This window comes from Mixophyes fleayi, chromosome 10 (assembly GCF_038048845.1).
Source record: "Mixophyes fleayi isolate aMixFle1 chromosome 10, aMixFle1.hap1, whole genome shotgun sequence".
In the NCBI taxonomy this organism is placed as follows: domain Eukaryota; kingdom Metazoa; phylum Chordata; class Amphibia; order Anura; family Limnodynastidae; genus Mixophyes; species Mixophyes fleayi.
In genome coordinates, this window is record NC_134411.1 from 23,271,690 (window position 1) to 23,287,184 (window position 15,495).

Consider the following 15,495-nt stretch of genomic DNA (forward strand, 5'->3'; position numbering starts at 1 on the left):
TAACTGACAGCAAACTAAATATTCTATATTGCCTAATAAAACTCTATTTTATTTTTTGCTGAATGTGACCAAAGTAGAACACTGTGATAAATTCCAAGCTGATGGGGATCTGACTGAGTCTCATCTAATAAAGAACCATGTTCTTTATGATACATCCTCCTAGCTTAGTTGGTTCCTCATATATCACCTAGACAACGCCGAGTATTTTGCTTTGTGTACATTATTATTATTGCACAGAATGATCGTCCACTCTGACAGTAAATGGGTTAAAGCGAATGACGTCACCGATGTAAACAACCTCTCATGGGTTGCCATGGTGACAGTGCCTGCTGCGGACGCCAGGAGGCGCTGCTCTGTCGGATGCTCTCGGTCATCGGCTGGTGCTGTCTGTTTCCCTCAGGCTGCCTGAGCGACATGTTAGGAGAGGAGCGGGCGGCGGCGGTGTGTGCACGGCGGGACCGAGCGAGCCGAGGACACCGCACCTACAGGACTAGTATGGCCTCTCCAGCGAGGTACTGAGTAGCCAGAAGCCGCCCGGGGTGAGGTAGAAGGACAGTGACGGTGTTCTGGGCCGGGACAAGATGGCAGCGGCCGGAGCGAGCTGAGCATGCAGAGGGGCCCCGCGCACTGCCTGACATGTCCGGCACAGCCTTGCACGCTGCACCTCCTCCTGCTCTATGAAGGTAATGAGGGGACTGGTGGACGTGATGCTGCGACTGGGGAGAGAGCCGCGATCCCTGGGTCCACGGGAGACTGAGCTACGTCTGATGAGCCACTTGTAGGGGGCTGGGGAGGCCAAGCATGGGAGACCTAAGCAGTAGTGTGTGTCCTGATCAGTAGTGTGTGAGTGGGGGTGCTGATCAGTAGTGTGTGAGTGGGGGTGCTGATCAGTAGTGTGGGAGTGGGGGTGCTGATCAGTAGTGTGGGAGTGGGGGTGCTGATCAGTAGTGTGGGGGTGCTGATCAGTAGTGTGTGAGTGGGGGTGCTGATCAGTAGTGTGGGAGTGCTGATCAGTAGTCTGTGTGTGCGTGGGGGTGCTGATCACTAGTGTGTGTGTTTGGGTGCTGATCACTAGTGTGTCTGTGTTTGTGTGAGGGTGCTGATCACTAGTGTGTGTGTTTGTGTGGGGGTGCTGATCACTAGTGTGTGTGTTTGTGTGGGGGTGCTGATCACTAGTGTGTGTGTTTGTGTGGGGGTGCTGATCACTAGTGTGTGTGTTTGTGTGGGGGTGCTGATCACTAGTGTGTGTGTTTGTGTGGGGGTGCTGATCACTAGTGTGTGTGTTTGTGTAGGGTGCTGATCACTAGTGTGTGTGTTTGTGTGGGGTGCTGATCACTAGTGTGTGTGTTTGTGTGGGGTGCTGATCACTAGTGTGTGTGTTTGTGTGGGGTGCTGATCACTAGTGTGTGTGTTTGTGTGGGGTGCTGATCACTAGTGTGTGTGTTTGTGTGGGGTGCTGATCACTAGTGTGTGTGTTTGTGTGGGGTGCTGATCACTAGTGTGTGTGTTGGGTGCTGTTCACTAGTGTGTGTGTTGGGTGCTGATCACTAGTGTGTGTGTGTGTGGGGTGCTGATCACTAGTGTGTGTGTGTGTGGGGTGCTGATCACTAGTGTGTGTGTGTGTGTGTGTGCGGGGGTGCTGATCACTAGTGTGTGTGTGTGTGTGTGTGCAGGGTGCTGATCACTAGTGTGTGTGGGGGTGGGGTGTGCTGACCACTAGTGTGTGTGTGTGTGTGTGTGTGTGTGCGTGTGCGCGTGCGCGGGGGGGGGGGTGCTGATCAGTAGCGTGTGTGTGGGGAGTGGGGTTTCTGGTCAGTAGCGTATGGGGGGGGGGGGGGGAAAGAGCTGAACAGTAGGGCGCGCGAGTGGAGCTGAACAGTAGCGCGCGAGTGTGGGGGCAGCAGAACAGTAGTGTGTGGGGTGGGGTGCTGTACAGTAGCGTGTGTGGGTGGGGGCTAGAGTGTAGCGCCAGTGTGGGGTGTGCTGAACAGTAGCGTGGGTGGGTGCTAGAATGTAGCGCATGCGCGGGATGTGCTGAACAGTAGTGTGTGGGTGGGTGCTAGAGTGTAGCGCCTGTGGTGGTGATGTGCTAAACAGTAGCTTGTGTGGGGGGGGGGGGGGGCTGTTAAAGAGTAGTGTGTATGTGGGGGGGGGGGGTACTGAACACACACTGGTATCATTTTTGTACTTTATAGAGACTAAATGGGGGTGTCTTGAGAGAGAAAGAACTGGGGATTATACAAATAGGTATCGGAAAGATGCAGTGGAGGTTGTGTTCATCGTTCCAGACTCAGAATTTGGGGTGTTTTGTCAGTTCCAGACTTGAGTGGGTGTGGTTTGAGGGTGGCATTTTTTATAATGGGTAGAAGAGCCCCCTCTTAGTGCATCTTTCATGTAATGTCAGAATTGAGGGAGTGAGGTGAGAGTGCTAGACTGAGGTGAGGAATGGTCAGACAATGCTTTTCAAAACAGACAAAGGGGTATATTTACTAAACTGCCTGTTTGAAAAAGTGGAGATGTTGCCTATAGCAACCAATCAGATTCTAGCTGTCATTTTGTAGAATGCCCTTAATAAATGATAGCTCGAATCTGATTGGTTGCTATAGGCAACATCTTCACTTTTTCAAAACCGCAGTTTAGTAAATATACACCAAAATGTTCTTCATATGTAGATGTGTTGGAAGGGCTGTGGAAACTGGAGGCAAAATAAACTTTAGTGTGAGTGTGTTGTAAATTGCAGTGTGTATACTGTTAGTATATTTGACTCTGTGTTACTTTAAATCATAGCATTTTATTGTATAATTTTTTTTTTTTAACATAATATAGAATTGGGTAGCAAGTGCTTTGTTTCCTTTTCAAATTTGTCAGGTTGGATGTTATATTGTATGAATAATGGGTAATTGTATTTTTGGGCAAACTCTCCCTACCAACCTTTTCACTCACTATGCTGCACCTCGCTTATTTATCATTTAGATTTTAGTGGCTTAACTAGACCTAAGTTATCCATGACATTGATATGTTTCATTTATCTTTTTGATTATAATAAGACATTTCTTTAATATACCAAGAATGAATGCAGTGGGAATCCGAATGGAAATAAAATATCAAAATTGTAAATATCACTACACCCCGATATAAGATAAATAGGTGTGTGTTATATGGTTTAGGCTTCATTTTTTGTGCGCATCATTGGAATGGTGTCAACATGTTGTGGCCTGGTGCGTTGAGGGAGGGTGGAGATAGAGAGGGCGTGAATTAGGTGTCAGCACAAGTCTGCTGAGTCCATGACATTCCACAAACTTCTAGGTCTGATCAGCTCCAATAGCTGAGCGAAGCCAGTGAGCGAGGAGAGCACACAGACACTGCCCCATATAGACATGCACTCATCAGTTTTACATATCTAACTGCCCTCCCCCATTACATCCTGTTTCTCTTCGTTTTGTATATCACCTTTCTCATTGTGAGTCCTCTCTCTTCTCCAAATATCTAAACACATTTTGCAAATTTCCCTGTTACATATAAAAAAAAAAAACCCTAAAAACTTTTGCAAACTCTTAGAATGTTTTTGATGTACTTTCTCCTCCTGTACACGCCATTATTTTTCTTATTCTCTCTTCCTCTCCTTTGCATCATGCAATCAGGTTTTTATTTTTCATGAAAAATCCTCCTCCTAAGAGACACGCCATAAATCCGCTTCACACAGACAGACACAGTGCCAAGCATTTGAAATTCTGTGTAAAATGCCTCACAAGATCAGAAGAGGGGATCTAACAGACGTCAAAGGTTTTTGAGCTTGTGCGTTGGTTGATTACAGTTGTTTTTCAGGCTCGGGAGGTTATGGGAGAGTTAGCATGTTGGTGGTAAAGTGTAAGAACACTGTCTCTTGTAGGCTCCTTTCTGTGTCACAGGGGTCTGTAACAACACTACTCCGTTTGGCTGTGGTTGTTTCAGAATCGACATGAGCTGGATTTAGTGAAAAAGACAGTATTTTTTTTTATACTAGCCCGCCACTTCAGTTAAACATTTAAAAGCTGAGTTGACAGCAACCATAGCAATAAAGTTATTTTTCTTATTTTTATTTTTTGTTTGCAATGTAACTTTTAATCATTTTCTTCCAAGATATGTTACCGGAGGAACCTGCAAAATATCAATGAGGCTTAGGCCAATAGGAAAAGTCTTATCAGGCAAATCTGTGCATAAACACTATTTGGATAATTATTGAAGATCTGTCTGGTCAGTGTGTGTTTGAAATGGCTGTAAAAATAGAGATCATCATATGAACAAAGTGTCCTAATTGTTGAGTGAACGTTGAAGTGTGTATAGAAAATCCTTTTTTTTTTTGTCTTCAGCCTTGTAGTTTTGCAACTACAGAGAGTGTGTACAAGACAACACACACACTGAAGCAAATAAGGGCTAACCCTGCAAGGAATCAACATTTGCACAGTGACAGCTGACGGGTTGAAGGCTATAATCCCAACCCAGCCATGCTTAGTCTCCACAGCCTCTCTGGAATGTACAGCTACAAAGGGGGTGATATTGTGAAAGGAGGCTGGGAGTGGTTTGTGCTTTCAAGTACTGACTTAATTACAGTTATAATGAGCATTGTTTGGGTTGGTGTCAGTTTAAGTACTTGCAGGGGCATTTCAGTCTGTTAAAAACGTCTGAGGAAGTATGATTTTTTTTTTTCCAGGAGAAGATAAGCAACATCAAATGACTTGGCAAAATTGTGACACTTTGTTTTTTTTTCCTGGGTGTGAGCTTTTCGTGGTGGTATAATGGATGTCTAGTGTTTGGTGGGGGTATCGGGAAACTCCCTGTCGTATAGCTCTATCTTATTTCATCATGAGATCAGAACAGTTATTAAAGAGCCTCTGAGCATAAAACTCGTTATATATTAAGGCGCATATTATCAACATCACACAGCACGTTTCTCAGCGCATTTATTACATGTGCTCTTATTTCTTATTATCAGCATTACTAATGAGCGTCTCTGCCAATCTGTATCCAATCAATGGGTTTCCCTTCTGTATTTCCTTTTCTATGGATATAGAGAGAGCGACTAGTGGGTGGTTACTATGTTGTTACTGGGTAAAAGGAAAGAATATTTCAGTTTCCCCTTTGTGCATAGTTGGTAGGGGCATTAAGATAAATACAGTTCAAAACTTTGTTGAAAATATGGCTGTAGCTGGTTCAGAGACTTATGCATGGATTGTACTGTGACAGTGTCGGTCCTTGGGAAACTCAGAAACAAAGGGCAATGGCAAATTGCTTTCTAGAAATATTGCGCTCGGGTGTTTCTGTGCATGTAATATATATTCATGTGACTGCCACAGTAAGCTCCATTAGCGCCCTAACCCCTCCCCTGCTTTTCTGGGTTATTGCCTGGTCCATGTTCATCCTGCAGAATAAGAGGTATCTCCATGTTTTCTTGCCAGTCAGGGATGAACGTAACCTTCTGAGTTGGTTGCTGTAGGTAAAGGGAAGTTATGTGACACCCTACGCCTTAATCTGCGTTTACTTCAAATCAATTTATCAATGAATTTAGGGCAGCACGGTGGCTCAGTGGTTAGCACTTCTACCTCACAGCACTGGGGTCATGAGTTCGATTCCTGACCATGTCCTTATCTGTGTGAGGTTTGTGTGTTCTCCCCATGTTTGCATGGGTTTCCTCCCACATGCCAAAAACATACTAGTAGGTTAATTGGCTGCTATCAAAATTGACCCTAGTCTGTATGTCTGTGTGTTAGGAAATTTAGACTGTAAGCTCCAATGGGGCAGGGACTGATGTGAATGAGTTCTCTGTACAACGCTGCGCAATTAGAGGCGCTATATAAATAGATGGTGATGGTGAATTCATAACATTTTTATTATTATAGTTTGTACGGTGCCACAGAATCCGTAGCGTCTAACATAGTACAAATATGATATACATGAAAGCAGTGAACACAAGAACATGTACATGGGTACAGAGCAGAAAAACAAATACATGGATGCAATTAACAGAGCAGATGACATACAGAAAGTATTCAGCATAAGACATGATGGGGACAGAGACTGGACAGACATAGGTTAGAGGACCCTGCCCGTGAGAGCTTGCATTATAGAGGATATATAATTACATCTACATTAAAGTTAATACTTTGTTTCATTAATTCCTTTCCATTTGTCTGCTTTCAGGTATGGCCTCACAAGTTTTGGCGTACCCACCATATGTTTATCAAACTCAGTCAAGTGCCTTTTGTAACGTCAAGAAACTGAAAGTTGAACAAAGCCGTTGCAGGAGGAGCTTCCCGCGCACCGACCTGAATGCTAGAAACCTTGGATTTGCACATCCATCCAACAAGAGTAGGGCTCCCTTGCAGGCAAACAATCTATCTGACAGACCTCGCCAGCAGACTGTTGCAACCCAGACCAGCGTAGTCACATTAGAAGCCAACACAGGTGCTCCGGGAGACCCAGCAGCGCAGGCGCCGCCCGATCCAGAGGAGACTCCTACCGTTGGGACGTCGGATAGCGCATCGGATTTGCTGGACATACATCAGCGATGTGGATTGAAGCGTAAGACTGAAGGGTTGGAGAACCAGGGTGGCACCATGCAGATCGTTGACGAGTTGGCTGTGATGCCTGCTATGCTGCCCGGCAACGCGGCAAACCCAGTAACTGTTGTGGCAACCACGGGCGCTGCAAAGCAGAATGGAGCTGGTGCGGACGGGGACTATCAGTTAGTTCAGAGTGAAGTGTTGTGCTCCGGCAAAAACACGTACGAGGTACTTGATTTTTTGGGACGAGGAACCTTTGGCCAAGTGGTTAAGTGTTTAAAAAGAGGGTCAAATGAAGTTGTCGCTGTCAAAATATTAAAAAATCATCCATCGTATGTGCGCCAAGGTCAGATCGAGGTGGGCATCCTTGCCAAGCTGAGCAGCGAGAACGCAGAGGAGTTTAACTTTGTGCATGCATATGAATGCTTTCAGCACCGGAACCACACGTGTTTGGTGTTTGAATTATTGGAACAAAATTTGTATGACTTTTTAAAACAAAACAAATTTAGCCCTCTGCCCCTGAAAGTTATTCGGGCCATCCTGCAGCAGGTAGCTACTGCACTGAAAAAGCTGAAGAGTCTCGGATTAATTCACTCTGACCTTAAGCCCGAAAACATCATGCTGGTGGACCCTGTTAGGCAGCCATACCGAGTGAAAGTAATAGATTTCGGCTCTGCTAACTACATATCAAAGACCGTTTGCTCAACTTATTTACAGTCTCGCTACTACAGGTAATGCTTTTTTATTTTTATTTTATCGTGTATTCTGTATGTTCTGCACTCTGTTAAATATTGCTAATGTTCTTTCCTAATAGGTTAATCTTCCTGTCTCCCTTCCCTGACCGCATTTTCTTCACTCTTTGTCGCTAGATTTGAATAAAGAAATGGTTGAATGGAAGTTTGACAGTCGATTGTTGCAGGCTGAATGTGTTTTGGTTTATAAAAAGCTTTTGTTGACTTTTTCGGACATGTTCTATCCCAGCAGCGATAGCTCAGATATCACCGGGGTGTTTTTGTGTACGGATGTTTTGCTTTACAAAATTTCCTCCAATTTGTTTTGCTACAGATTATTTTTTTCCCCCTCTCTTTGAAAACCAAGATCTGTGACTAACTTGTGGATTGGAAGCATTGGAATTGCCATTACACAATCTTTGGCTGTTGTGCAGCGGTTGATTTTTGTAATACTTGGCAATCTTAATCTTTTATTAAAAGATCTGCGCAATAGAACATTGTAAAACAAGTATTTCTAATATCAGGCCCTGCGTTGCAAAATATACCAGTTTAAGCATTCTACTATTTGTCTCAGTTATTGTTGCCTTAACTACATTCTGATTTAACATAAATGTCTTAAGCTGGATACACACTACAGAATTTTCCACCAACTTTTTATGCCGAGCGATTTTACATGCGATCGATGGTAGGATCGCTCGGTCCATGGACTGCATACACACTAGCCTTGTTTAGGACGATAAAGGGAAGAGCGGACGTCCCTTTAGCGACTTTTTACAGCTATGTTGTTGTGAGCAATGAATGTAATTTCGTACTCACTGTTGTGGATCGATCAGAAGTTTATACACACTACACAACGGAAACGAGATTGGAACGAAAATATTAAACGGTACGACCAACCAAATGAGACGACAATCGTCCATTTGGGCAGACTTTCGACCATCGTGACACTGCACACACTGACCCGACTTTTGAACGAGCGGTCGTATGTCGGATGATTGAGCCGATTATTGGATGAAAACCGTGTAGTGTGTACCCAGCTTAAGTCTAGTTTCCCCTTGTTACTATTTTTTGCTGGAAGACATAAGAGAGCATATATGTTTCTCATCTATACTGATCTCCCAGTGTATTCCTTACAGGTGTGTCGCACTGTTATTTATTTTGCAATTCTCATTTGTATTGGAGACTGCTTTGGTCTAGTCAACAAATTGTGACCTACAAAACCCAAATACATTGAGATTTGAGCTTTGTAGCAGGAATAACACTGCAGGAGTGACACTGACCATATGTAATAGACGAGAACACTATATCATAGAAATCATCTATCACCTTTTGCTTCTATATAATACTGTACAGTCCAGTTGACTGTGCTCATTTGATAGAACCTTAAATGGAAGCATGACATACTGGAGCTATAATCCATGTTTTGCCCACATGTGATTTCAGTAATTAGAACTGCAATCCCACATACCCGTCTCTTTATTGTATCTTTTATTTTTAGGTCAGGCTTTGTACTTGGTTAGCATGCAGTTTATAGTCATTTATTTAGGATGTGCTTCAACTCAGTCTTTCCTTTGCAAAATCTCTCTGTGGGAAAGGCTGGTAAGCACCTCAAGACACTGGTATATTTACTAAACTGTGGGTTTGAAAAAGTGGAGATGTTGCCTATAGCAACCAATCAGATTCTAGCTGTCATGTTGTAGAATGTACTAAATAAATGTTAACTAGATCTGCTATAGGCACTTTTTCAAACCCGCAGTTTAGTAAATCTAGCCCACAGTCTCTCAGCTGGAATGCATGTGTTTGGGCGCTCGAGCTTGTTCCTGAGGTGAGGATCACCTGATCTGAGTCAGAGCCCTCTCTGTTCGTACATGGTGGCAGAGGGAGGGGGGCGGGTATTGTGCTGAGAAGACTGACCAGGAGCGATCCACAGCCCTCTGCTCACTACATCATAGGTCATGTGACCGCAGTTGCCACGGTGGTAACGTGACACTTGGCAATCTGTAAATCATTAATAGCAGCTGGAAGACAAAAGGGTACACATGTATCTTCTTACAGTAAACCACAGTGACTTGTGTTTAAAAACACACACGCACATCATTTTTCATGGGATTACAGTTTTAAGATGAATATTTTATCACCATGCAATGGGAAGTGCATTGTACATAAGGAAAACAGATTTACATGCGATTAGTTCAGAGCATTGTAAAGAATGTGTTTATTTTTAAAGAGAGAAAGTCCTTAAAAGTTTGGAATTGCCTCTCAGAAGATGTAATCGGAGCCAGGAATGTACAACTTTGAAATTTTGCTTAATACTCTACATATTACAACAAACAGTACAAGATGAAAAGAGATCTCTCAGTTCAAAACTACATTAAATTGTACCCTTATTAATTTATTTGTTTCTTTGTATTTAGCACAAACCTTCCATCATGCAGACGCACATCCTCCCGTAGCTCACAGGTGACTTTAATACAAAGGTGTTCCCATGTTTCTCATGTTACAGGATGTAATATAATTAATTTCTTAAGGCCGGGTGAATCACCATTGTAAATGGCTGAGAAACAGCAGTCACATTCCCATAAGTAGCCACTTCGGTAATCTGTTACTGATAATAACTAGTACTGCCTCACTGTGTCATGTCCCCCATTCCCAGTCCAATCCCAAGATTTAGTCACGGCGACAGAATGTCATTTGTGAGTAAGGCTGGGTACACACTATAGAAAATTTCTCCCGATGCGTTATTGTTAATTATTTTACAGACAACTGGGAAAAAAAAAGTCCAGATCAGCGTTCTGATCCATGTGTATATGTGTTACAAGATTTACCTTCAGGTCTGTGTTCTTCATCTGTCATAACCATCGGCTGAAAAGATCCTGACTCTGCTCACTCCATAGAGATCTATGGACACTGGCGGTCTTGAGTGCACACACACTGCAGGATTTGTTTCATTGTTGAATGAGATTTTTAGTTTGGTTTCAAAACCAAATGAAATGATGCAACGTGCTTTGGAACGATAATCGCTCATTGTACACACTATAGCGATATTGGTCCGAACAGTTGTTTATCGTGTGATTGGCCCGAAAATCGTCTGAAGACCCTGTAGTGTGTACCCAGCCTAATAAGTATATGTGACTAAGGGCCACCATATCCTCAGTACAGTATGCTAGAGACGGTCATATTTAGATGAATACGAGTATATTGGCTACTATAGTACACTTTTAAGTGTCTAACCTAATTGCCACATGCTGATTGACCTTGATATTGATTCCCTGCATATTTAATGCATTCTTTAAATTGTTTCTGTGACCTATTTAAAAGTAATTGGCTAATGCCAACATTATCCACAGAGGCTTGGCTGGTGTCAAAATACATTGTGTTTTGGAGCTGGAGCAGAACTTTCTTTATATGTCCTTGTATGCGTAGGGGTTTTGTGTTTTTATTTTAGGGCATTGTATATGGGCAGCACGGTGGCTCAGTGGTTAGCACTTCTGCCTCACAGCGCTGGATTCAATTCCCGATCATGGCCTTATCTGTGTGGAGTTTGTATGTTTTCCCTGTGTTTGCTTGGGTTTCCTCCAGGTGCTCCGGTTTCCTCCCACACTTCAAAACATATTGGTAGATTAATTGGCTGCTATCAAAAAATTGACCCTAGTCTCCCTCTCTGTCTGTTTGTATGTTAGGAAATTTAGACTATAAGCTCCAATGGGACAGGGACTGATGTGAATGAGTTCTCTGTACAGCGCTGCGGAATCAGTGGCGCTATATAAATAAATGGTGATGATGGTTCTTGTAGTTATTACATACAATTCTGTTCATAAAAATGGTCTCCCCCTGTCTAGTACAACTTAAAATGATATTGTATTGCCTGGGAGAAGTCGTAACACTGGCGCTGAGCTTACAGGTAGATGATACAGGGTATTCGACAAGTTTCCCAGTGTGATTGTGGTGGAGAGCCACACCTTTACCACTGAGCGGTTTCCCTCGTTCCCTTGAAATACCACCAGCGTTTACTTAACATGATCAAACGATCCCTGAATAGAAAACTATCTGGATAATATGTCAACTGATTTTTCACATAATCAATGATGATTGCAGACCTATGAAAGAGGCTGATTATTCTATATGTACCAGAATAACTGCCTAAGGTCAATTCTCTTCCTTTTTCTACACAATGAATGTGTGTTTAGAATCCAAAGCACTGGAAATGGCAGTCTGCAAGCAGGAAAACACTTCAGCTTTTTGAATCTACTCTGTGATGTGAACCTGGGTTTTGCTCAAGCCTCACACGCACAAATGTTATTCTATCACTTTGAACTGCACATCACTGCAATGTAGTAGCTCTGCTTAAAATAGGCCCATGAGCCCTGGCCAAAGCATATTGACTACTATAGATGGTGCGGCTGTCTGACTGTAGAGTTGAAAAAAGACAGAAGTACTTTGCTAAGTGGGTTCCTTTGCTCAAGGTCAGCATGATCTAAAGAGAGCTGCTCCAGGACATGGGGGCTGGTATTGGTGTGCTGTATGAGGTCTTAGAACCAAGGTGTATTGTGTACTTATGGTGCCTAGGGATTATCACGTACATTGGCAATGTCTAGGTCAGTGTTGGCTAACCTGTGACACTCCAGGTGTTTACGAAACTACAAGTCCCAGCATGCTTTGCCAATATATAGCAGCTTATTGCTGGAAGGGTATGCTGGGAGTTGTGGCTTCACAAACACCTGGAGTGTCACAAGTTAGCCAACACTGTTCTAGGTAAAGGTGAATGATGGTGATCATCAATTACCAATAGAATATCCCCATACAACCTAAAAGATGTTAGTTGTGTTCTGTGAAAGTTGCTTTAGACTTTCCGACTGGCCAGGACATCTATGTTGGCTTTATTCTGCTCTATTTAGTCCTTTACTGTTGAGTGTAGGCTCATAAAATCAGCTAGTCCTAACCTGGGGTGCATCATAGTTTGAGGAAATGGTATAGAATTTAGTAGCCAGTGATACAACTATCATCATCATCAGTTATTTATATAGCGCCACTAAGTCCACAGAGCACTCACTCACATCAGTCTCTGCCCCATTGGAGCTTACAGTCTAGATTCCCTAACACACACACACACACACACACACACACACACACACACACACACTAGATAGCAGCCAATTAACCTACCAGTATGTTTTTGGAGTGTGGGAGGAAACCAGAGCACCCAGAGGAAACCCACGCAAACACAGGGAGAACATACAAACTCCACACAGATAAGGCCACAGTCGGGAATCGAACTCATGTCCCCAGTGCTGTGATGCAGAAATGCTAACCACTAGGTCACTGTGCTGCCCACTAAACTATAGTAATCATCTTCTTTATAGTAGCCAGGTGAGATCCATTAAGGTGAGACCCATTAAGATCTACAGCAGTTAAGCTCCACCCCTCAGTTGTTTTGGCTGCTACGGCTACCTGTGTCCTTTGGTTTGTCCAGTCCATCCTAGTCACATAAATACTACTTTGGTAACGTCATTCACACAGCAGCATAGTGGCTGTATTGAGCCCCACTGGCTGTATGCTCATCGTTTAGACTCCTTAGTCTTAGCCAGAGTTAAAATGCATATAAAGCTGCTTCCATACTGTAATCTGGTTTCTCCAAGATTTGCCACTTGTTAAACTCTTTGTTTGAAGCACATACAATAAGTAAAAACATACATTTTGACTTCTGGATAAATTTGACTTCACATTTTACAGTGGTTTAGTCATACTCTAGAAATATATATATATATATATACTGCCAAAACGTTTATTTCACTGTTTCATTTGGCAAAAATTCTGAACACGGCAGTTAGAAAATAGTCCATTGCCTAATGTATCCAGCAATCTGAGCCGCTTGTGTTGTAATAGATGAGCTTGAAGCATTTCTGTATATTAGTGTTGTGTAGAGGAATGTTTGGAATCTGTTGTGCCTGTAAATGGCCTGTACCTCAGATTCTTACATCAGACATTGAGCTGCTAATTAACCATTAAGCTTCTGGAGGTTAGAGCTGACAACGTACTAACCACACACACAGGTATAATTTTCTGATGAGTTGTTTGTGGTTTCATTGGACGTAGGAGGATGGTTGACTGTATTGTATTTTCTTCACTTGTATGTTCGCTGTCTGCTCTGAAAAATAATTTAATAGTTGCACTCTGAATGCTGCCATTTTTACTGTGGAACCCTCCCACATCCCAAGTCAAACTTTCATGTATATGAATGTATGGCTGCTACATGGAGATTGATTTTGTTTTTTCTCCATAATCTTAGTGTCATTTTACTTTTTAGCTTTCATATATAGTTGGCATGGCTGAGTTAGATTTTAAGTGCAACTCAAATCCATTTTTCTTCCTTCTTCAGCATTCAGAGACCTAAGTTTAGCTATGTCCCTCCCATCCCTTCCAGTACTTACCTGTTTCCTGTATTGTCAGTTAATAGTAAAAACTGCAATAACTCAGCTCTTATGTCTGTACAGTCGGACCCAGGGCTCCTTGATGTTGTCCAGATGACCCTATTTGCCGTGCAAGTACCTAGCACTGTTTAGTACCATCTGCTAGTACATTGTTTATTAACCTGCGCTTTACAGAGAATGTCATCCCTGCATCAGTTCCTGCCCCAGGGGAGCTTAGGCTCTACCACAATAACCTGTAGGGAGCAAACCCACACAAACATGGGGAAGAACATAGACATTTACCCCAGGAAGTGTCCTTAGCAATGCAAAGCACTGTGCCACCCATGTTATATGAATCACTGCAAACTGTCTGGAGATGTGATTATCTGCATCCGTCAAATGGTCCGTAAGGGGAAACTTTGTGAACAATAATTTTTAAATAATTCCAGAGATTCTTGATGTGATTGAGGTCTGGGCTTCAGTGGATCTCTCCGAGACACTAATGTGTTTGAGTCTCCTGAATGGTTTGGGTGACTGTCCCGCTGGAATATATAATTCTTCTCCCAGATTACAGCAGGCTTTCTTCTTAGATATGTCTATATCGTGCTCCATCCATTGTGCTTTATATTTTGATAAGCAGAGAAGCACCCAGTTGGAATAATGCTCCTGCCATTATGCTTCACAATAGGGATAGGGTTCTTGGGATGATACATGGTATTAGGCTTGTGCTGAATCATGGTCTGTTCAGACCATGGAATCTTCCTCCACCTGGTACAAGGTCTTCCATCTGCTTCCTGGCAAACTGTAGGTGGCATTTCAGGTAAGTGTTCTTCAGCAATGGTTATTTTCTTACCACCTCCCATGAAGTTCAGATTTGTGAAGTGTCTGAACTATTGTTTTTCTATAGGCCACATCTCCCTTCTTACACAGATGCTCCGTATTGAAGAACGGTCTGTTCTAGACAAATATACAGTTGCGCTATATTTGCATCATTTATATGCGATCAACTTAACAGTCATATGTTCATAATCAATTATTTATTTGTAACAAATAAATAATAAATACATTAAAAATAAAATTGTAGTTGACGTTACAGGTATTTTATGATTTTATTTCTTGTGAAGGGATAATTTGTAGTGTCCACTTGTAAAGTTTGAGGGTGTCTGTAACATTAGCCAGCACTGATCATAGAAGCACAGCGCATGCAGATGGACACGTTTCTTTTCACTATCTAATGATCTGCACTTTGTTTTCTAGCTGAATCCAAGATTAGAATGTAGTTAAACAGTACAAACGTGGTGCTTTCCATGCTTGTGATCTTGGCTCCTTTCTGACATGTTTTGTTTGTAGTTTACGTGGAAAGAGATATAGTATGATTGAGCCAATAATGCAATATTGATCATTCCCTGTCTCCATTCTTTTTACACTTATTATAATTACACCCCCTCCGTTTGGGCTCTCATACCCAGACATTTTGAAACAGAACAAGTTCCCTTCTCATTTAATGGCGTTCCTGTTCTGAGATTCTCCGTGTGCTTCTAATTGTATAATCCTAGCTGCCTGTATGTACAATAAGTAATTGCCTCAAACGAATACTCTGCATACATGAAATATTTGTGAATTATGTGGCTTCAGTAGCATTGAGTCAGTGCATCTTCTGTGTGACTTCATTCATCTAGAATTCTTCATACAAGAGCTGTCTTTGCTTTGGCTGTTACTGTCTGTCTCTAAAAGCTGAACTGTAGAACATTTTACATTGAATCCTGTAACAAACCTCAGTCATTTTAAGAAAGTCTTGGTTTTGATATCGACTTAGTG

General features: G+C 42.5%; 1 protein-coding gene across 1 annotated transcript in view; it reads left to right on the plus strand.

Moving 5' to 3' along the window:
• The first annotated feature begins 377 nt into the window (after positions 1–377).
• Positions 378–15,495, plus strand: part of HIPK3 (homeodomain interacting protein kinase 3) — a 52,529-nt gene continuing 37,411 nt past the window's right edge. The window contains exons 1-2 of the mRNA XM_075188060.1: positions 378–683; positions 6,178–7,270. Of these exons, the coding sequence (XP_075044161.1) occupies positions 608–683; positions 6,178–7,270 (1,169 nt within the window). The 5' untranslated portion in view covers positions 378–607. The remainder of the gene's footprint in view (positions 684–6,177; positions 7,271–15,495) is intronic.